The 24,260-nt window shown below is 37.5% G+C and overlaps 1 protein-coding gene across 2 annotated transcripts in view; it reads left to right on the plus strand.

The window, feature by feature from the left end:
- The window catches only part of ITGA1 (integrin subunit alpha 1), a 170,391-nt gene that overhangs the window by 86,351 nt on the left and 59,780 nt on the right, over window positions 1–24,260 (plus strand). For both annotated transcript variants that reach the window (XM_054487298.2, XM_054487299.2), the window contains 3 exons: window positions 9,730–9,878; window positions 15,720–15,870; window positions 21,598–21,763. In XM_054487298.2, the coding sequence (XP_054343273.1) occupies window positions 9,730–9,878; window positions 15,720–15,870; window positions 21,598–21,763 (466 nt within the window). The remainder of the gene's footprint in view (window positions 1–9,729; window positions 9,879–15,719; window positions 15,871–21,597; window positions 21,764–24,260) is intronic.

Here is a 24,260-nt window from a genome sequence, read left to right on the forward strand (position 1 = left end):
GGGCCAAGATAGGGTGGCTGCAGCTGTTCAGCTTCTGGTGAGGGCCTTGCGCTTGTGTCATAACATGGTGGAGAAACAGGAATGGAAGCAGCCATGTGCAAAAAGACCAAACACAAGAGGCAGCCTCGCTTTGTAACAACCTGCTTTCTTGCAGTAACTAATCCAGTCCCACAAGAGTGAGAACTCACTCCTGTGATAAAGTCCCTCTTGACTCTTTTTTTGCCTCTTAAAGGCATCACCTCCCAACACCACTCCATTGGAGACCAAGCATCAACATGAGTTTTGGTGTCTCGGTGGGGACAAACCATATTCAAGCTGTAGCAGAAATTCATAGCTACTTTAGACACTTCTTTTTCTTAAACACTCTTATCATTTAAGATATTTGTTAAAATCTTAAACATGACTTTCAGTTTAATAAGAGACTAATCCAAAAGGCCCTCCATTCAGTGTTTTCTGATAGTGTCCTTCCTTTCATGTTCTCACACTCACTTTTCTCCCTCTTCTCTGCCCCCAAAAGAAATGAAGTCATTGGATAATTAATTTGCTTTAATTGAGCAGATATTTATAAAGTGTCTGGACGATCAAGTATTATGCTAGGTGTCAAGAGCAATAAGAAAAAATTCACTGAAATGTTGTTCCTGATCTCAAAATCTTCCAACTTAGAAATGAGGTAAAATCATATATTGGGACAGCTACAATGCATGATGGTATGTCATAAATATAATGAAGGTAAATTTACAACACAGAACAATTAGTTGATCTTGACAAGTAAGTAACTCTTACTGTTGTAGAACAATGTTTCCCAGTCTGAGGTGTTGAATATGATCCTCACAAAAAATATTACTTTAAATAAGAATAAAATATACCAGGTCTTCCAATTAGTAATCCACAATGCATGTTTTTAAAGACTCTGAGAAAACTTTCGAAATAATTTGCTTATAAGTCTAAATAGAACAAGTAGGGATAGGAGTAAGAGAAAACCTTACTCTTTCGCACCATTTGCAATTTGTGACAGTTTTCATAGTGATAGGAGAAAGGTAGAGATGGGGAGGAGTCTGCTGTAAAGATATATATTTAACTTTATTTTACTCATTGTTTTCCAAGATTATTTGACCATAGAATTCTTATTTTATTTATTTATTTATTTATTTTTATTTTATTTTATTATTATTATACTTTAAGTTTTAGAGTACATGTGCACAATGTGCAGGTTTGTTACATATGTATGCATGTGCCATGTTGGTGTGCTGCACCCATTAACTCATCATTTAGCATTAGGTATATCTCCTAATGCTATCCCTCCCCCCTCCCCCCACCCCACAACAGTCCTGGGAGTGTGATGTTCCCCTTCCTGTGTCCATGTGTTCTCATTGTTCAATTCCCACCTATGAGTGAGAACATGCTGTTTTTGGTTTTTTGTCCTTGCGATAGTTTGCTGAGAATGATGGTTTCCAGTTTCATCCGTGTCCCTACAAAGGACATGAACTCTTCATTTCCTATGGCTGCATAGTATTCCGTGGTGTATATGTGCCACATTTTCTTAATCCAGTCTATCATTGTTGAACATTTGGGTTGGTTCCAAGTCTTTGCTATTGTGAATAGTGCCGCAATAAACATACGTGTGCATGTGTCTTTATAGCAGCATGATTTATAATCCTTTGGGTATATACCCAGCTGGCTCAAATGGTATTTCTAGTTCTAGATCCCTGAGGAATTGCCACACTGACTTCCACAATGGATGAACTAGTTTACAGTCCCACCAACAGTGTAAAAGTGTTCCTATTTCTCCACATCCTCTCCAGCACCTGTTGTTTCCTGACTTTTTAATGATCGCCATTCTAACTGGTGTGAGATGGTATCTCCTTGTGGTTTTGATTTGCATTTCTCTGATGGCCAGTGATGATGAGCATTTTTTCATGTGTTTTTTGGCGGCATAAATGTCTTCTTTTGAGAAGTGGCTGTTCATATCCTTCGCCCACTTTTTGATGGGGTTGTTTGTATTTTTCTTGTAAATTTGTTTGAGTTCATTGTAGATTCTGGATATTAGCCCTTTGTCAAATGAGTAGGTTGTGAAAACTTTCTCCCATTTTGTAGGTTGCCTGTTCACTCTGATGGTAGTTTCTTTTGCTGTGCAGAAGCTCTTGAGTTTAATTAGATCCCATTTGTCAATTTTGGCTTTTGTTGCCATTGCTTTTGGTGTTTTAGACATGAAGTCCTTGCCCATGCCTATGTCCTAAATGGTATTGCCTAGGTTTTCTTCTAGGGTTTTTATGGTTTTAGGTCTAACATGTAAGTCTTTAATCCATCTTGAATTAATTTTTGTATAAGGTGTAAGGAAGGGATCCAGTTTCAGCTTTCTACATATGGCTAGCCAGTTTTCCCAGCACCATTTATTAAATAGGGAATCCTTTCCCCATTGCTTGTTTTTGTCAGGTTTTTCAGCCAATATCATACTGAATGGGCAAAAACTGGAATCATTCCCTTTGAAAACTGGCACAAGACAGGGATGCCCTCTCTCACCACTCCTATTCAACATAGTGTTGGAAGTTCTGGCCAGGGCAATTAGGCAGGAGAAGGAAATAAAGGGTATTCAATTAGGAAAAGAGGAAGTCAAATTGTCCCTGTTTGCAGATGACATGATTGAATATCTAGAAAACCCCATTCTCTCAGCCCAAAATCTCCTTAAGCTGATAAGCAACTTCAGCAAAGTCTCAGGATACAAAATTAATGTACAAAAATCACAAGCATTCTCATACACCAATAACAGACAAACAGAGACCCAAGTCATGAGTGAACTCCCCTTCACAATTGCTTGAAAGAGAATAAAATACCTAGGAATCTGACTTACAAGGGATGTGAAGGACCTCTTCAAGGAGAACTACAAACCACTGCTCAATGAAATAAAAGAGGATACAAACAAATGGAAGAACATTCCATGCTCATGGGTAGGAAGAATCAATATCATGAAAATGGCCATACTGCCCAAGGTAATTTACAGATTCAATGCCATCCCCATCAAGCTACCAATGACTTTCTTCACAGAATTGAAAAAAAACTACTTTAAAGTTCATAAGAACCAAAAAAGAATTCTTTTTTTAAATCAAACTTAGTAACATAAAAAGGGATGCTAGTATTCCCAATAAAAAAAAAAAAAGTGAGTGGATATTTGTGTGGGGGCTTACCTGACAACATGATTGTAAATCTCATATTTAAGTGGAATGTTCTAATAAGTGTTACAGACCTCTTCTTCATGTAACAAAATTCATAGCCAATTGTGTACCTGATTTATGCCATAGCCTGAATCAGTTTTTAGGTCTCTTTGGCCTTGGATTGTAATTATCTACCCATCTATTTATTTTGTTCTACTTAATCAAGAGGTTTAAACCACATCTCCCCAGGAGGTAAATGTATCCTTTCCAGTTGTCTCTGAAAAGGAATTTTCCTTCTGCATGTGACTCCTTATCCCCCATCATATTATAAGAGACTGTTCTTTCTATATTCATCTACTCTTTTACTGATACCGTAAACTGCTCTTTACAATCTCTGGGAAAGAATGTCCACATTTAACCCGATTGCACCTTTTAGCTGTCATCCCTGCATACCCATTTCTATTTATCAAAATGCCTAGAATATTTCCACCTCCATTATTTGTTGTCAACAGCTCTCTATCCAACTTCCAGCATCTGACTTTTGTATCATTCCAATGTAATTAGCTACTTCAAGTCAAATATTAGGATTACTGTTTTTTTTTCCCTTTTTCCTTTCCATTTCTAGGATGACTTAAACTCCTTTAATTATCATCTTTGACATATTTTCCAGGCTGAAGGCCACTTTGTTTCCTTCCATAGTACTTTCATAATCTCTTGGCTATTTTTGAGCTGGCTTTCAGATTCAGGAAGCTGAATCCTCCTTCCTCCTTGAGGATTTTCACGTGGGAGAAAATAAATATGCTTGAGATTTTCTCTCCTCTTGCTTCCTCACGATGTTCATCACTTGGCTCACTTTTTAACTTGGTATTTAATTCTCATACTTTATTTGATTCTGCTACATACATTTACATTATGCTTGTTTTATTAGCCTTAAATTATAAGCTAAGGTGAAACAGAAACTATCTCTGTTGAATTGAATCTCACCAATATTCAGCACAACATTACATTTGTTTGTTTTGTGATTTGACCCTTTGTCTGTAATGAAAATTAATACTAGGTTAGTGCCAAAGTAATTGCGGTTTTGCCATTACTTTTAATAAATGGTACCATTTTCTGGGGAAGACTCACAGCAGACCTTACTCTGTCTGGTTCCTAAGAAAACAAGCACCCCAGTATCAGCCAGGGACCTACATTGAATGTCATTTCCCTGAGACTTGAGTTTTTCCACTGCTCCCTCTTCACATTTCCCAGACTTCGTTGTATCTCTCTTTTTCTACTTATCATTATTTCCCTGCTATCTCGGTTTTCCATTTGCTTATGCAAAATGTTACAGTCATCTAGTAAGAATGTCTTAGGGTCAGCTGTGAGCAAAGCAAAACAGCAGTGAAGGATAAGAGAATATCAAAAGCCATGACATAGTCCATACTCTTTACCCCTGCCTGTCCCTATAAAGTTAGGATGTACTTGGGAAGATATAGTGTGCACTCAAACAGTTGAGAAGAATGCAATACTCACAGACAAGTTTGTTTCAGAGTTCCAAGAAGGGGAAGCTCAATATGGGCTACCTTGGCAACAAGGGAAGAAAAGTTTTGCAGAGAGAGTGGAACTGGAATTAAATCTTACAGGATTAGCTTAGTAGGAGAGACAAAGAAGAGCATTTGGTAGGAGTGGAGTTCATATTGGGGAGTCCTGAAGATGAGGGTGAATGGAGAGTTTAGCATTGGAATATTGAGGGACTGAAGGTCAAGAGGAGAAAACTGGATTTTAACATATGGACCTAGCATTTCAAGGAGTAGCTTGAAGTTTTATCTATTTTTTAAAAATTAGAATAAAAATCTATCTTTTAAAGTATATTTCAAAGTCGTCGATACAGGCAATGGAGAGTTATTGGAGGTTTTTGAACAAGTACTTTATAGGATGAAAGCAGAGTTTCAGGACAGTTAGTCTGCCAGGAATATGTAGAAGGATTTGAAGAGAGTGGAAATGAAGAGAGGGAGATCAGCAGCAAAGAGACTGACCATTGACAGGGTCCAAGTTCAAAGCAGTGATGTCTGGCCTGAGCTAAGGTAATGAGGTAGGAGGCGGGACTTGACTCTGGAGTCGGGCTCCAACACCAGATCAAATTGAAGACTAGCTAAAACAGGGATGAGGCAGAAGATGCCTTCCATAAACAAGCCCACCAGGGTGCCATGTTAGTTTACCATTGCCATGGCAACAACCAGGAGTTACTGTCCCATTCCATGGCAATGACCCAAGGACTTAAAAGTTATTACTCCTTCCCTAGAAAGTTATGCATACACCACCTCTTAATGTACATGTGATTAAAGTTAAGTATAAATATAACTGCAAAACTGCCATGAGCTGCTCCTCTCTGCCTGTGAGGTAGCCCTGCCTGGCAGGATCAGCCACAGAGCTGTAAGGCCACCAGAGCTGTAACGCTGCAGCTTCAAGATAAAGCTGTTTTCTTCCACCTCTGGCTTGCCCTTGAATTCTTTCCTGAGCAAAGCCAAGAACCCTTGTGGGCTGAGACCCATTTTGGGGCTCACCTGTCCTGCATGAGTAGGAATGCAGGGACACAGTTGACAGCTGCCTTAGGTCCAGCTCCCAGAAAGAAGCAAACCCTGAGAGGCTGATTCACATGATAGTGATTTATTTGTGAGGAAGCATTTCCAACAGAAACTAGATGAAGAATTGGAGAAGCAAAACAAGGTGTCAACAGAGGACAAAGGAAAGTGTAATTTCAAGTGGAATCCAGGCCTCAGCTTGACCTGGAAGGGGAGTTTCTACTTGAGTCAATGGGCGGATTTCTCATTCTCTGCATTCAGCATTGCCTGTGGATCAGGGTGATGGGGAACTGGAGAGGGCGGGGGACTCCCAGACACTCCTGGTTTTTTCAGTCTTTGGGGTAAAGCAGTCTAGTAGCCCAAGTGCAGTCATCTAAAGAGAGTCTCAGGTAGAGTTGTTAGAAGCAAAGTATCCATAGCAGATAAGGGAATAGGCAGTTATAACTCATCTTATATTTTAAGATTTACAAAGAATAAGCTTTTAGAAGCCAGGCACATATTGGAGGTGGATAGATGGATGATAGAGATGTAAAATTTAAAGCACTGATTTCTGACTTACCAATGTTTTGAGTTTTTTACTATTCCTAGTGTGAAGATAATTTTTCCGCATAATCCAATGGTTCATAGTAGGTTCTTTAAGATATGTAAAGTGTGTTGTAAATGTAAAGTATTAACACACATGTGGCACAAAGCAGTCTTGTTAAGTTGGCATCTCTTCAGCTCCTCTCATGTGTGCTCACCCCTACATGTAAGTGAGATAACCCTTTTTCCCAAGGAGTTGGCAGTTTACAACAATTAGATTAAAACCAATAAATGAGAACAACGTGCACTCATTAGTAAAAAATAGTAGTAGTGTTTGGCAGCGCTCAAATGTGCAACCTCCTTTGAGATTCATGGTCATTCCTTTAAAAGGAGACCAGGTTACAAGTTGTGTGACTTGTGTCTAGCAGCATTCAAAGCCACAGAAGCATATACAGAGGAGATAATTGGATTTAACCAGAGTTGGAAGTTAGCCAAGTGAGTCATTGGAGGGAAAAAAAAGGTTAAAGGAGTTAAATGTTTGCAAATAAATGATTATAGTCATTGGACCATGGTATCTAGTCTAAGTACCAAAAAAAAAAAAATGGCAGTATTAATGAGTTAGTTGGAGGTCTTGATGTGGTCAGGGAATTAGTGAAATGAGCAAAAGTTAATGTTCAAAAAGAAGGACATTTGAAATTGGGATTGACCTGCTGACAAGGTCTTCCAAATGACAAGGTCAAGGATAAGACCTTGGGAGAAGATGGCTAGAGGAAAGATTACTGATGCTGGGGAGGTCAAAGAAATGAGAGACTAGGGTATTCAATAGATTATCAGTGGATATTAGATTAATAGATTATTAAGTAGATGCTAAAATTTTCAAGAAAAACAACAGGAGTAGGAGGGAAAATTTTCAAAGATCTTTAGCCTCTTAATCAAATAAAAACAAGGGGGAATAAAAACAAAGCAAACTCTGTAAGATGTCCTTAACTGATGAGCAATTAACTTCCACAACAGTGTTTGTTCACTTTGATACCTAGAATTAGCCATAATGATTATCCAAATAACAAAACCATTTTGCTTTTATTTACACTGAACATTTATATACACAAAGACATGTGTATCCATGGATATGTCCCTTAATAATTATTCAGTGTCCCCAAGGATTACTAATCAAAAACTTTAGGGTCATTGAAGAAAAGAATTTTAAATTTATGCAGAGGGTAATAAAAATGTTCTTCACATTTTATTATAAATAAAGAAAATACCCTGAATTGCAGTCATAGATGTGTCTTTATCCACTTTATTATTTTTGTGTAATTAGTTGGCTGTATCCTATCTTGTTCCCAAAGGGTCTTCTGGTCACCTTTATTCCAAATATAGTAGCTCTCTCAGAATAGGTGGTAAAGGATATTGGGTGAAAGATAAATTCACAGAACAAGGCTAACCTGGACATGAATTGAGCAGAGTGCATGTTCATTCAGCTGATGATGTAACCTCATCTTACAATTACATATATTCTCTAGTTATTTCTTATTTATCTTATACCTAACTAAGCAACTTTAGGAGAGAATTCATATGTTCTATTATTTTTTACAAAATATATGTATTTACATGTTTGTTTCATCATATACTCTAACACATCTCAGTTAACCAGCTAGTTAATCAAATTCATTAAGTAGCCATGAAATGGCAGTGGCACTCAGCAGAAGCTAGCAGGTTGAGGTGACTAAAGAATGGAGGATTTTAGATAGATGCCTTTTTACTGAGAGGAAATAGGGTGATTGAAAGAGCCCTGGGATAAGGGATACACATCTTAGACTGGACCCCCCTTCCACCACTTCACTATAGGGATTGGGTGTTTTCAACTCAGTTTCCTTACTTATGAAACATTATCACATTTCTGTTATTACAATTTAAATAATTAGAGAAGAAAGTTTTAAAAAGACCATTAAATGTATATCATAGTATTCTTATTTTAGCATAAGGACATAATTGCTCCAAGATAACCAGTGTACTCCAGAGGGTAACTCAAAGATGATAAAAATTGCTTTAAATTTGGGCTTCTCTTATTTGTTTCTAAAAACACACCAGAATATGCTTTTAGTTTCCAAAAAGACCTAGTGTGAAAATGTACATATAAGTCAGACATGAAATTAAGACTAAAGCTTTCTGACATCAGTGATTTCAGCAGAGGAGGCTGGAAACCAGTTACTGAGCCTTCATGCTACTTAAGAATAAGGTTAGACTAAGAAATAGGATTTGCTCTAAAGCAAGTAACAGAGGCAACTTCACCAACAGGCAAAGTAGGCAATTTTCTTGGAAAGAAGGCAGGCTTGTTGCAAATTACCTCCCTTACCCAAGTAATGAATCACCTGGAATTCCTGAATTAAAGAGACATTCCTTTGGGCAAATAATTGTCTGAGTCTGGATTTTGAGATAGGATGGTTGAACAAAAAGTCATCTTCACTCACAATTTTTAATGCAGATTAGTTTATTGGTTCACATCAACCTTTAAAGGGAGATGTGGAAAAAGGGTAGGAGAAATAGCCATTACTGGGGCCAGGAGGCAGGTGGGAAGAGGAAGAATATGGAGCAAGGGAAATCAAATCTGGGGGCACTTTCCCTCCTGTATTTCACTTCATGAAGGCTCTGCAGTTAGCTGCCTGCGTTATCCAATCTGTGGACTAAAGGGAATGAAAGGAGGAAGGCAGTAGGAAAGGAAAACAGAACAAGGAAAGAAGGTGGAGTTGGGAAGGGCTGATTTCGGAGAAATGAGGCTGCAGCTAGGCTAGACAAAGCTCACTGCTCAAGTGTGTAACCCTGCAGGCTACATAACCTGCTTATTCCTCCAGCCTCATGGTGCCCTCTTCTTTCCTCACAGCCCTGGCCATGGCTCACTGCCTTTCTTTCCATTCTTAGGGTAGATCTATCTCTTTCCCATCCCAGTCTTCTTCACATACACAGTTTCCTCTGTATGGACGCTCTGCCCTTCTAGCACCCACTCTTGCAGTCTCAGCTTCTGAGAGGCCTTCCCTGGACCCCCGTTTTCAATCTGGCCTCTAGATTATATTTGCTGATTAGGGATTTTCCCATACAGTCCTTTCCACAGTTTGCAATTGTTCATGTATTTGAATGATCACGTGTTTAATCTCTCTCTCCCTCTAGCTTAAGAGAAGCTCCATGAAGGCAGAGACCATATCAGTGTGTTTCATATTCTACCCACCAAGGCCTACCAGAGTCACTCTGTAAAATCTGTTGAATTAGATAAACCAATCGTTTGAGAAGTTTAGTAACAGCATGTTTGCTTTTGTTCTTTGGACTATGAACAGTCACAGAATGGCTATGCTTATTACTGTCAAAATAGAAGCATTTGTGTACTGATAAGTTTGCAAACTCATCTGAAATGTATTATATCTGATTCACATGGTTAAACTGAAGAAATCTGAACAGGAAATTTGGATTGACGTATAACTCACAGTGGCTTGGTATTTCAGGTTGGAATTGTACAGTACGGAGAAAATGTGACCCATGAGTTCAACCTCAATAAGTATTCTTCCACCGAAGAGGTACTTGTTGCAGCAAAGAAAATAGTCCAGAGAGGTGGCCGCCAGACTATGACAGCTCTTGGAATAGACACAGCAAGGTATATGGATAAAAAAATAAACTAAAGTAAAAGACTGCAAAAATAATTGCTCATGATTTAGCCTTTGGCGTATCAATTAAAAGTTTAATATGACAATATTTAAAGCCATTTTGTTTAAAATGAGATTCAGAAGATTAGATAATGGTTACAAGATCAGATGTTTGTATAATACAATCTCACCATCCTTCTTATCCTTCTCTTATTACAAGGGCTTAATTGATAGAGAATCCATTTTAAAATATCACTGCATCTATAATTTCATGTTCTTGGGTACTAAGACAATATTAGTTAATATTTGTTTCATTTATTTTTTGTTTTCAGCTTCTAGGAGTCTAAATCTAAAAGAATGGGTTAAAAATAGGTCTACCTCTACTCAATATATATTTATATTCTCTATATATTATAGAATATATATATTCTATAATATATTTTTTTCATGTATTTTCCATGTATTTTCAGTACTTGATTTACTGTTATTGAAGCTATGAGATAAGAGGTGTTAAGGCACCAAATTAAATACTGTCTATTTGAAATCATTTTTAGTGCAAAGTTTGAAAGAAATGGAAAGGATCTTATCATTTGTAATCCTCTCTTTCTCCTTTTTTACTTTCTTTAGATTCCCTCCAATTTACAACCCTTCCTTTCTTCCATCTGCAGTTTTCTTTATGGTGAACACATAACTCAGTCTGTGGTTGAATTTCATTTTATAAGAATGAACAGAATTGTCCTCTCTTACAAATGTAGAACACTTTATTTCCTGTGTGTTCTCTTATCTCATTCATTAAACTAGCAAACTTCTGAACAAATTCAAAACAATACAAAAATCACAGGAAATGTAATAAGTAGTTTGATTAATGTTAAGAATCCTTCTGTTAAATATCTTCAACTTCTGAACTCTTGCCTCAGGTGGAAAGCTAATTACCCATGCTCTCACTTCATCTGCCTGCTAAGATGACTGTTTTGAGGAGGTTAAAAAAGTTAATAATGATCCTGCAAAGAATGGATTGGATATTCAAAATTTTATAATTTCATGTGCAGCTTTTGCTTCATGAATGTTAGAAAATCATCTGGCTCTAGTTATATGGGGCCCAAGAGAAAATAACCACAAACAGATGGAGGTAATTTGACATTTACCTACCTATTGGATCACCTATTGGATCACCAATTTGTATACACAAAGAGTGCACATGTTTAGGTGTACTGAATGCACCCCCATTCAATAATCAGTTAAATGTGACTGCCCATTCGAAGCAAGTCAAAGTGTTCTTTGAAACTTCTGAGCCTGTAGGGAGCTGTACGTTTTCCAAAGGCAACCATTTAAGAATGAATATTCATCTCTGAAAACTAACTGAAGAAATATTCTGGCTGCTTTTGCTTCTGCATTAATACTGCTCTAAATACCATGTACCTATATGTTTTTTGCTTCTGTGTTTCACAAAGGGTATATCTGTGGGACACAGAGTTTATTGAATTTTGATTACACATTAAAATTCTGTAGTGATAGTACCAAGTATTTTTCTCCTACATTAATTACCTTTTCATGTTTAAGCACATTTTAATTGTTTTTTATTCCTTTCAGGCATAAGTTGCAAACAATATTTTTAGTATTTTTAGAATTCTTTACCTTCATTTTCAGTAAATCCCAGTTCGAATTTTTGTGTGTGCGTGTTCCCTTCTTCCTATCCCAAATTTTTACTTTTGTTAATAAACTTACAGTATTTAATTATAAGGCCTGGGTTCTCCTGTCTCGAAGAAAGGGACACTCTTGATATATTTTAATTTTTTAAAGCATGCAGGAAAGTCAATGCTTAGTGCCAAGAAAGGACACTGGATACTGGTACTTTGAGGACAATGACAATTTTTTAAGGAATGTAGTTGAAACAGAAAAGATGTACTCAGGAGTTCCGTCAATGTCTAATCTTCCATTATTACATAAAGCCAGCCCTGATTTTAGAACAGTCACATTTTATTTATGAAAGGCCTTTTAATCATCTCCTTCAGCTGATGTTCATTCAATTCATTTGTAACCCTGATATTTAAGAGAATTAGGAAGTTTTAGTGATCTAAGGAATTTGAATTTCAAAAGTGATTGAATCTCATATGATATTCGCATAATCTTAAAGACTAACATGTAACATCTGTTTTCACCTTTGTTTGTATACTTTCAAAAGTCAGAAAATTGGCTGGGTGCAGTGGCTCATGCCTGTAATCCCAGCACTTTGGGAGGCTGAGGCAGCTGGATCACCTGAGGTCAGGAGTTTGAGAGCAGCCTGGCCAACATGGTGAAACCCCGTCTCTACTAAAAATACAAAAAAAAATTAGCCGGGCGTGGTGGTGGGCGCCTGTAATCCCAGCTACTCAGGAGGCTGAGGCAGGAGAAGCGCCTGAACCCAGGAGGTGAAAGTTGCAGTGAGCCGAGATTGCGCCACTGCACTCTAGCCTGGGCAACAAGAGCGAAACTCTGCCTTAAAAAAAAAAAAAAAAAAAAAAAGCCAGAAAATCTACTTGTATAGTATGTTAAAACTTATTCATGATATTTGTTAAAGATTGTAAGGAAGACATCACTCAAGAGGAACCTTTACAGTGAAGGTATTGCAGTAGGGAAGAGAGATGGGGCTCAGCTTTGACTACAGTGAGGACAAGTGGGCATTTATAGTCAAGGAGCAGAGCAGGGATTGGCAGTAACATCAAGGCTAGGGGGATTCTTGCTGAACTGGCTCAACAGGATTCTTGCTGAAGGCAGATAAATAGTAGGAAAAATAAACTGTTTTTATCTTTCTATACTCTAAACACTTGACATGTCACTTCTGATGCCAGATGTGTGGGATTTTTCCCACATCGACCAGTTATCTGACATCAGCTGCGTGTTCTAGAATTCAATTCAGTTCTGACACCAACTAGAGTTTGTGCAAACCTCCCACAGATTAAGGGCTCAGTCCTTCAAGAATTCCTTCCAATTTAGAGCCAGTAGGTTTCCAGGTACCCACAATTTGTCCAACGTGGCTACAAATTAGACCCCCTACTTGGGTTTGATTATATGCTAGAGTGGATCACAGAACTCAGTAAAGCATCTTACTTACTATTATTAGTTTATTATAAAAGGATACAACTCAGGAACAGCAAGAGATACGTAGTGCAAGCTATGAGGGAAAGGTGTCAGAGCTGCCCTTCCCTCTCATGGTGTACGTCCTTCCACCTGTTCAGCAACCTGGTAACTTTCTGAACCCTGTAGCTCAGAAAGTTTTACAGAGGCTTGATCACAGGCATGATTAATTATTAACTGATTATCTAGCCCCTCACTCCTTCCTGGAGAATGAGAGCTGGGGCTGAACGTTTCAAGCTTCTGATCATGGCCTGGACCTTCTAGTGATCAGCTCCCATTTAAGAGCCCACCAAGAGTTACTTCATTAGAACAAAAGATATTCCTATCACCCAGGAAATTCAACAGATTAGAATATCAATGTCAGAAACCCAGATTAAAGACCATATATTAGAACAAAAGATGCACCTGTCGCCAGTATTGCTCAGGAAGTTTTGAGAGTTTTAGGAGTTCTGCACCAGAAACCAGAGGCAGAGACCAAATATATATTTATTATTTGTTAAAGGAAAATTTTAGACAAATTAAATTTGACAGAGTTTATTTGAGCAAAGAATGATTCATGAATCAGGCAGCAGTCAGAACCATAAGAAGTTCGGAAAGATCCATTTTAGCAGTGTGAGCAATGGGCTTTTATGGGCTGAATGCAAAATCAAATTAAAGAAATGACTTGATTGGCTATAGATAGGCATTTGCCTTATTTGGGTATGATCTCGTGGAAAGTTAGAGGTTACTTGCCAGGTTCTGATTGGTAAAGTCTCTAGTTAGAAATTAGTTGGCAGTTTCTAATTGGTAATGTTTAAGTTTTGTTTTACTGTTTACATTGAATTGGGCTTTGGTTTGCTTACATAGGAACATATGGCACTGGAGCTATCTCAGCCTAATTGCCTATAAATTCAATTCTTTTAAAAGATAATATCACAGAACAGCGTAATAAGATTTAGAGGGTGGGGAATGAGGAATTTGACCAGATATCAAGGATGAGGGATTTCCACTAAATTGATTAAGCCAGATTCTTGCTTAAACTGGACTAAATGGGTAAAGAACACAGCCCAGGGTCAGAGTCCAGTCTAGAAGAAGATGTAAAGGAACCTGACTCAGTTTTGGTCAAGGAGAGGGTCTTTGTCAAGTATAGAGGGCAGAGAGACTCAAAGAAAGTAAAAAATTAGTACAACTATATCCTGTATATCCACCACTCAGAACTGACAGTTGTCAACAAACATCTTGTCATATTTGCTTTAAGTCCTTCGAAAGGAAAAGTAATCATATAGAATCCTTTTCCCCATTTCACCAGAATCCTCTCTTCCTGCTTAAAGATATCAGTTATGGTATATTTAGTGTGTATCTGTTGTGCAAACTCTTTGGAATGTTAGCTTAAGACAGGCGTTTCCTTGGCAAATCTATCCCAAATGGCAGCTGTTTGTCTGTACAACCAAATATCTAAATGGACCATTCAGTACAATGATCGCTGTACTTTGTACCAAAATCCTAGAAATATATGAAGTCCTTTCATTACTCTAGTCCTAAATAAAATATACTCATCTGTTCCAAGACTCCAGAGAGAAAAGGTTTGAGTAAAAGGAAATAAAGGGGGAGGGGAGAAGTGTGTGTATATATTTATATAGAACACATACAAAACAAAAATTTTCCATTTCCCTGTCTTCTGTTTCTTTCCATAAATGCTGTTTAATTAAATTGAAATTCGGTTTTTGTTTTGTTTTGTTTTTGAGACGGTGTCTCGCTCTGTCGCCCAGGCTGGAATGCAGAGGCGCGATCTCGGCTCACTGCAAGCTCCGCCTCCCGGGTTCACGCCATTCTCCTGCCTCAGCCTCCCGAGTAGCTGGGACTACAGGCGCCCGCCACCGGGCCCGGCTAATTTTTTGGATTTTTAGTAGAGATGGGGTTTCACCTTGTTAGCCAGGATAGTCTCGATCTCCTGACCTCTTGATCTGCCTGCCTCGGCCTCCCTGAAATTCGGGGTTTTTTTGCAGTTAGGTTATAGCATTTTCCCCTCCTCTCCATTGCCATCTTCTCCCACCCTGCTCTCAGCAGGCTGTGTCCTAACACATAGTTCAGGCCAAATGTTTTGTAACTCCTTCAACCACTTTTTGCCCCCTAAAACCCAACTGACTACTCCACGGACTCAGACCATCACCATCTGCAGTCTATTACTCCCATGTGAAAGACCAGATGTCCCTATCCCCAGGACACTCTCAAGCACTCACAGCCCCACTAATACTCTGTTCTCTCTCATCTCTCCTCCCCATATTAGAGGATTTTCGAGCCATTCTACAAATGTCAGAGTAGCTGTGGGGGAAGCAAAGTCTCAAGCAAAAGTTTCTGCTAGACACAGAAGAAAAGAGGCCTGTTAAATGAGAGAAGGGGTGTTTACAGAGAAAGGAGCAGCTGGGGGAGTGTTTACAGATCTGGCCTTCTCTGACCCTGATGTATGCCTCAGTCACACCCTCCCTTTGAAATTTCTAAAGAATAAAATACTGCTGCCTTTTTATATATAGGATGTGTGGTGATTAGCAAAATGGAGACCTCTCCATCATCTGAAATAAATCTAAAACTATTACAAACAAGGCTCATCATGCCTCCCAACTTGAATGATGGGCATTGATGCTAATTTTGGAGGGAAGCACCAGGCTACCTAGAGTAGTCAGTGTTTTTGTTTAGTTTTTTACTTTGTCTATTGTAAAGTGATGTCTTATCAACCTGTCTTTTGTTTGTGATTACTTCAGAAAGGAGGCATTCACGGAAGCCCGGGGTGCCCGAAGAGGAGTTAAAAAAGTCATGGTTATTGTGACGGATGGAGAGTCTCATGACAACCATCGACTGAAGAAGGTCATCCAAGACTGTGAAGAAGAAAACATTCAACGATTTTCCATAGCTGTAAGTGTGTTGCTAGAGATGTTTTCAAACTTTTGGGTATAGAGAAGAGCTGTGTGCATATTGGGTAATTTTATGAAAGTCACACAAACCAGGTTGGAAAAGAGAAAGGTCTCCATTTGAAGGTAAGCCCTGTGAGGACAGACTTGGATCTTGCTCGTTCTGGGTCCTTAGTACCCAGCACAATGCCAGGCCAAACAGACACTCAACAAACAATCATTGAAACAAACGAAGGAAGGAAGAAAATAAGGAAAGATGAAAAGAGGAAGAAGGAAGCAAAAACATTAAGAAGGAAGGAAGGGTGAGAAAAAGAGAACTGAAAAAAAGAAGAGAAAAAGAAGAGGAGGAAAAGAAGGGAAGAGGGTGGGAAGGTGGGAAAAATGCCTGTGCCTTTAAATAAGAGAGAGGATTTGTTCAATATAACAAGAGCAGTGGCCATTGGGCTTCCCTTCCCCATCTGAGCAATTTTCGACTATCTTTTTCATTAATTATCTTCCCCCATCACTTAGCTAAAGTGGGGGAAAGTGCCAGTTGTCTCTGTTTAAATATTAACAACTTCTGACGTTTGACACTTGCTTTTCAGCGAAGTAGACAGGAATTGAATTTTTGTTTTCTGATGCAATTTATAAGCTCCTGGTATAGATCTTTCTACCTAAAACATAGACATTCTAGTGGGTAACAAGTTCTGAAATAAAAAGTTACCCAAATGGTATGCTAATTACTTCAGAGCTAGCTCTAGTTTTCTTTAACAGTGTGCTTCTTCAAAGCAGCTTGAAGTTCTTGCCAGACATTAGTGCATTACTCCTGTAACCTCATTATTCCTGTAACTTCATGGAACAGCAGGTGAGGGAGCTGAGAAAGAGGCAAGGGCACTCAGTGACTTGGGGTTCCCAGAGGACAGGGGCAGAGTGGCTTAAAGTCCTCTGATGAGACATGTGGTATTTCCTCTGGGATAGTCACTGATACTCCCCAGGGAAAAGGATGAGGGCCTTACTGAAGCAAAAGAAAAGAATTGAGAATAAATCCACCACTGCCTTCTCTCTAGTAAGGAACATTCAAAAGCCACTGCACTGCCTTCAAGACTCACTTTCTCACATTAACATTGAGTGTACATTATAGTATTTCAGTTGTTGCTCTAAACTACTATCCATTTTTTTTTTTAATGGAGTCTTGCTCTGTCGCCCAGGCTGGAGTGAAGTGGCTCACTGCAATCTCCACCTCCCAGGATCAAGCAATTCTCCTGCCTCAGCCTCCCAAGTAGCTGGGACTACAGGCGCACACCACCACACTTGGCTAATTTTTATATTTTTAGTAGAGATGGGGTTTCACCATATTGGTCAGGCCAGTCTTGAACTACTGACCTCAGGGGATCCACCTGCCTTGACCTCCCAAAGTGCTGGGATTACAGGTGTGAGCCACCGCGCCCAGCCCACTATCCATTTAATGATGCGAATAAACAAGTCTTTCGTAGATCATAAACAGCAACATTTGAAACAGTAATTTTAGTTCTTTTCTAACTTTCTATAAGTGAAAAATCTGTATCCTTCGTAATCAAAATATCAGTTTTTTAATCTACTGTTCTAAATCTAACTTTAAAAAACTACATGTAGATGTGCAGTGGGGGTGAGCTACTCAGGTGGGTAGGGGGAGCCTCAGACCTGGAGAAAAGGGGTGGGGGCAGCCCTCAAGCCCATTGCCCTTGTGCCCACTATTCTCTCAGGCCACAGTGCAGAACTGTGGTCAGAAGGGTGCTTGAAGTCTGTTTTGTAACAGGACTTTGAAGGGAGCACCATGGAGCTCTTCGTTTTTAATGATACCAGACAAGACTATTATTGGAAAAAGAAATGTGAAGCCAAAAAATTCCTGTACCTTCATGGTCACTGGAGGCCAAGACTCTCCTTCTTCTTAGAGGATTTGGATATTCTTAAAAAAAAAAAAAAAAAAATCAAGCAATAGCAAAGGGCTCAGTGTCTTTCCTTTATTTTTTGGATTCCAGGAGCATAGCCTTGAACTAATCCTGATCCTTGCTTTGTTCAGGCCAAATTGTAATCATTTGTTGAAACAAACTTTATTTGTTTCTCTGTTTAGAACTATATCTGTGTATTTATTTTAATAATATTACAAGCATCCATGGACCTACCACCCAAATCGAGAGCTAGCTCTCTTTTTGATAACTACATCTGAGCACATTTACCACCTGCCTTCCTCCACCTGAGTAACCATCAGTCCACTTTCTACATTCCTCAACCCTTGCTCTACTTTTCAAAATAATATTTAGGCACCCATACATATCCAAAAAAATAAATTTTAAGAATATTTCATTGTTCTTAACATTTTAAAAAGAGTGTAATGCTGTATATAATATTTTGGAACTTTTAAAACTTAATACTATATTAAGATTCATCCATAATGTTGCATATCCATATAGTTCATTCTGTTTTTAAAAATTGAAGTGATATTTACAATACAGTGAAATGCAAGGTTTCAGTGTGAAAAGTGTGCATGAAGTGAACAATTTGGTGAGTTTTGACAATTGTGTGCACCCACGTAAGACTTAATCAAGATATAGAGCAATTTCATCACTCCCAGGAAGTTTCCTGTGCTTTCTTTTTTTAAATGTATTTTTAATTTTTATGGATACATGATAGCTGTACATATTTACCTGGTACATGTGATATTTTGATACAGGCATACAGTGGGTAATGATCAAATCTGGGCAATTGGAATATCCATCACCTCAGACACTTATCATTTCTTTGTGTTGGGAATATTCCAAGTCTTCTCCTCTAGCTATTTTGAAATATACAATATGTTTACTGTAGTTGTCCTATAGTGCTACTGAACACTAGCTCTTATTCCTTCCATCTAATTATAGTTTTAAATCCATTAACTAACCCCTCTTCATCCCTGCTCTTCCCCACTACTCTTTCCAGCCCTTGATAACCACCATTCTATTCACTACGTCTATGAGATCCACATTTTCAGCTCCCACATTTGAGTGAGAACGTAGTGATATTCGTCCTTCAGTGCTTGGCTTATTTCATTTAATATAATGTTCTTCAGTTCCATCCATGTTGCTGCAAATGACAAAGTTTTGTTCTTTTTAATGGATAAATAATATTCTGTTGTGAAGATATACCATGTTTTTTAAAATCCATTCATCCATTGATCCATACTTAAGGTTAATTCTTTATCTTGTCTATTGTAAACAGTGCTGCAATAAACAGGGGAGTGCAGATATTTCTTCAATATACTGATTTCCTTTCTTTGGGATATATACCCAGCAATGTTTTTTTTTCTTTTTTTTTTTTTCATTTTAAATACATACCCCCTGTAGTAACCACTGATGTGACATACCACCCTAGCTCACTTAGATTGCCAATTCTTGAATTTCAAGTAAGTAAAACTGTATAGTATGTACTGTGTGTTAAGCTTTTCACTCAACATAATTATTGCTTGTGATATTTTGTGTACTGGGGGTTCATTTTTTGTTATTGTTATGTATTTTATAGACCACAATTTGTACTCTACTGTTTATAGACATTTTGCTTGTGTCCAGTTTGAGTTATTGTTATAAATGTATCATGAACACTAAAAAAAAAATAAAAAATAAAAACCAAAGTGATAATCTTCAGGTAACACTTGTAACTACAAGTGTTAGGGTAAAAACTAATTTTTTTATTTATTACAAAAGTGATTTTTTATTATAAAGTTTTAAAAAAATATATTGAAGCAAATATAAGGAAACACCTAGTGTCCTAATATACAGAAATAAAAAATAATAAATTATGATACACATTTTTTCACATTTTTTATGCCCATGTACTTATGTGATTTAAAAAATAGAATTAGGTCATATCTACATATTGAGGATTTTTAAATTTTTTGCATGTTAAATTTTACATATTGTTTTAAAAATGTTTTCATTATCTTGAACATTTTTATATTAAAAACTAAGTTTTAACTTAAGAAATTTTTACATTAAAAACTAATTTTTTTAGGCAGAAAAAGTACAAACCTTAACAAAGCTAATTAGTTGGACTTCATCAAAATGTAAAACTTCTACTCTTCAGATGACACTGTTGAGAATATGAAAAGATAATCTACAGATGGGAAGAAAACATCTGCAAAACACATAAAGGACTTGCATCCAGACTATATACAGAACTCTTACAGCACATTTAAGGGAAAATAAACATCTCGTTTTCTTTTAATGGGAAAAAGATTTGAACAGACACTAACTACACCGAAGAAGAAATACTATAGCAAATAAGTGTATGAAAGAGTCTCAACATCATTAGTCGTTAGAGAAATGCAAATTAAATAAGACACCACTATACACCAACACAATTGCTAAAACTAACAAGTGAACAAAAAAAAAACTGACAATAACAAGTATTGACAAGCATGCAAAGCAGCTGGGTCTCTTAGACATTTCTGATGGGAATAGCAAAATGGCAAAATGGGACAATTACTGTGGAAAGCAGTTTGGCAGTTTCTTATAAAGTTAATCATTCACTTGTCATATGACCCAGCACTTTCACTCCTAGTTCTTTACTCAAGGAAAAGAAAATATATGTCTATTACAAAGACCTACATGTGAATATTTACAGCAGCATTATTCATAATATCTTGAAGCTGCAAACAACTCAAATGTTCTCATTAAATAAATTGTGGTGCATCCGTACAATGGAATGCTACTCTGCAATAGAAAGGACCCAACTACTGCTAGCTACATGCAGCAACAAGGATGACTCCGAAAAGCATTGTACAAAGTCACAGAAGCCAGACACAAATGGCTACATACTATATGATTCCTTAAATCTGACATTCTGGAAAAATCAAAGCTATAAGGGCAGAAAATTGATCGGTGGTTGCCAAGGGTGGACGAGGGGAGGAAGGGATTGACTATAGGGGCAGGAGGGAACTTTTCGGGGTGATGGAAATATTCTACACCTTGATGTGGCAGTAACACAACTATATTGGTTTGTCACATTCATAGAATTGTACATCTAAAAAGGGTGAATTTTACTGTATATAATTTACTGCAATAAACCTTACCTTAAAAAAAAACTAAATGTTTGAGAAAACCTGCTTGGACATCTACATAATTATAGTTAACTATCATATATAACTCCTGCTTCTCTCTCCTCTTTATAAAAAAGAATGCCCCTGTCTCCAGCATTTGGTTTCAAACAAGAATATCTCAATTGTTTATTTTCTAGATTGCCAATTTAGATTACCACTTAGTCCAGTATGTGTTTAAAATATATATGTGCTGGACTGTGCCTTGGTAATAGTTTCAGGAAGAATTGCTCATTCAAGAGCAGGCAACTCACTTGCTGATTGCCTTTGCCAGCAGATAATGACATCACTAGCTGGAATAATATCAAAGACATTCAGAAACTATGAATATAACATTACTTTTGAACTGTCAGATTTTAGAAATACAGCTGTTAGTAACAGGGACACAGAGTACAAGAGGAGAAATTTTCACACACATACAAAATTGCCCTTTATATTTTTCTACACCAATTGCGGTTTTTATATAACAGTTAATATTAGGGAGTCTACAAATTTTGAAAATCACTCTTCCATAAATATGAAACTATATAAAAATTCCATTATGCTAAGGTACTCTACACTGTTGTTTACTGACAAAGTGCTTGAGATCCTTTATTTAACACATAGAATTTAAAATATATTCTTGCTGTTTCTGTTGTGTCTTAGATTCTTGGCAGCTATAACCGAGGAAATTTAAGCACTGAGAAATTTGTGGAGGAAATAAAATCAATTGCAAGTGAACCCACTGAAAAGCATTTCTTCAACGTCTCTGATGAATTGGCTCTAGTCACCATTGTTAAAACTCTGGGAGAAAGAATATTTGCCCTGGAAGGTATGTCTATTTATCTTATTGCTGCGTGTTCTCTCTGCAATTCAAAATCAGTATAATGGGATTTTTGTATTTATTCCTAATACATCAGTAATACTTTTTTTTTTTTTTACTGTGTACAATATCTAGCATGGAACAATGCTCTTTTATATAAATCTGTCATTGAGACGGCTGTTTCTCACAACACTGTGTCTGCTAGAGGCTCTCTTTGTAAGGGCATGGTAGGGCAGTGCTGATGGGACAGCCGATGAAGACAATGGTCAATGTAGATGTGCCAGGACAAAAACGTTTCCATGTGCTTTATTCCTTTTCTGTAATATAGATTTGGAAAATGAGGGTACTACCTCTGGTTTGGGTTTTTTTTTTAATTTGTTTCTTCATTTCATATTGAGCTACTACAAGAGTGCTCTTATGCAATAACTTCTTTGTTCATTTATTTTCTCTGTATTTTGCTCCTTGCCCATTTTAAAGGTCTTCATGGAAATTTGCCTTAAAATCCATGGCAATGAAACATTGGTTCACTGTATTTGTCTAAATCATGTTACTTCTTTGCATATTTTTCCTTGAGTTTTCAATGGTGACTGGCTGTTGAGGATAACGAGTTATGGCATTCCCTATTCTGCCTTAGGTAGAAGATGTCAAGTAGCTAATTACTTTGGAACTAGATCTTTCCTAAAAAAAAAAAAAAAAAAAAAAAAAAAGTCTTCAGAATTGTTATGCCAGGCAAACTGGCAAAGCTTCTTTCTTCACATTCTTTTATGATCTCTAGTCTCAGGGAACATGCACCTTTTCTCCAACTAGGGAGAGAAACCACCAGAGAATTCTTTTCCCCTTAGGCTACATCCAAATCCAGTTGACCCTGTCCTTGTGAGGACACACTAAAAGACTGTTGTTTCTACAGCTTAAAAATAGAAATTTAAAAGCACCTTCTTAGTTTCCCTGATATGATTGATAATAGGAAACAGAAAGACAAAATGGGAATGAGACATAACTGAAAAAAAGTAGACCATTTTGATTGAGCATCAAGGGGCTGGGAAAATGCAGAAAAATTAGACTATGAAAATGTATAGAAAGGAAAGAAAATTATTTAGAGTTATGGCTTTCAAACTTTGAGTGTGACTCATGATAATAACTACATTTTGCTTTTAGACCCAGTGCACATAAATATATACATATAAAAATAAGGCAAGGTTTCACAAGATAATTCTTATTATATGCGATGCACTGTGATGGCTTCTCATCAATTCCCTTCTACCCTAATCTCTTTCAACGAAAAAAAAAATGCTGGCTATACTCAGTCTGTTGATTTCATGACTGGGTCACAATCCGTACTTAGAACATTTGATTTAGAGGTGATAGGAATCTACAGCCCAGCCAGACTGAATTTCTGTGCCTCCCTTTTCCCCTGGCCTCTTTCCCCTGTGCCTTTAGAAATAGAACACTCTAATTGTTTATGAGTCTGGAGTCCGAGCTGCTTCTGAAGAACTCAGCTGTCTTGTGCTCTGTGTACAAGTCATTTTTAAGTGGCTTTGGTCTCTCAACAGCTCTCCCAGTGTCATTCACCAATAAACCAGATTATGAGCTTGGCTGGCCTTAAGGAAAATACATAAGGTCTTCCAACTAATTGTGTACTTTTAATTTTTAATAACATGGGCTAAGATATGATGGAAACAATCTGTAAAAATAATTTAAAAGAAAAGTTACATAGTTACATTTGATAGTTCAACAGAATAGAGTGTCATTTCTAAATCTCTTCTTAAGTAAGCAAGTAACCTAAGACTGGCAAAAATGAAGCCCACTTCAGCTGGGGGAGGGGGAGATCAATTGCCTGAAATGACATTTCACATTGTTTCTAACCTAACTACACCATGGATTAAAGGTGACATGTTGAAGAGCCCAAACACTCCAAGAAGTCTCTATATTTAAATATGACATCATTTTACGAGGAACTTTACAGATTACAAATGTCTTCTATATCATCTTTGTTGCTACACTACACCAAAAGCGGTGTTTTGACTAGACTATTTCTTATTTTTTTCATGAGATATTTAAAAAGGCTTTATTTCTTTGTTGCTCGGGAAATCTCCATTTCCTGTCAACATGTATCTTAAGATGACAAATAGCTGTGATTATGAAATTTCTGCTTGCCGAGGACAGTGCCATCTATTGAGGCAAGTATGCCAAGGACTCGCTTAGTACATCAGAAAATGGTCTACTGTCTCCATTTCCCGTTGAGCACTGGGAGAAAATGCCAACATTTCTAACCAGAGGCTGCACAGTGGTTAGAGTGGCTGGCCCAAACACCCATGAACAGTCCAGGGAGGAGTTTGAAGCAAGAAGCCCAGGAGAATATAGTGGTCTATTACCATAATGCCACTGCAGCAGGAAGAACATCACATAGCGTCCTTCTGTCTGTTCTCAGCTGAAGGCAGAATAGCAGCAGGGCAGGTGCTGGAAATAATGCAGGTTTCCGTTGCTGCATTCTTATTGATCTTGCAGA

This window comes from Pongo pygmaeus, chromosome 4 (assembly GCF_028885625.2).
Source record: "Pongo pygmaeus isolate AG05252 chromosome 4, NHGRI_mPonPyg2-v2.0_pri, whole genome shotgun sequence".
Taxonomy (NCBI): domain Eukaryota; kingdom Metazoa; phylum Chordata; class Mammalia; order Primates; family Hominidae; genus Pongo; species Pongo pygmaeus.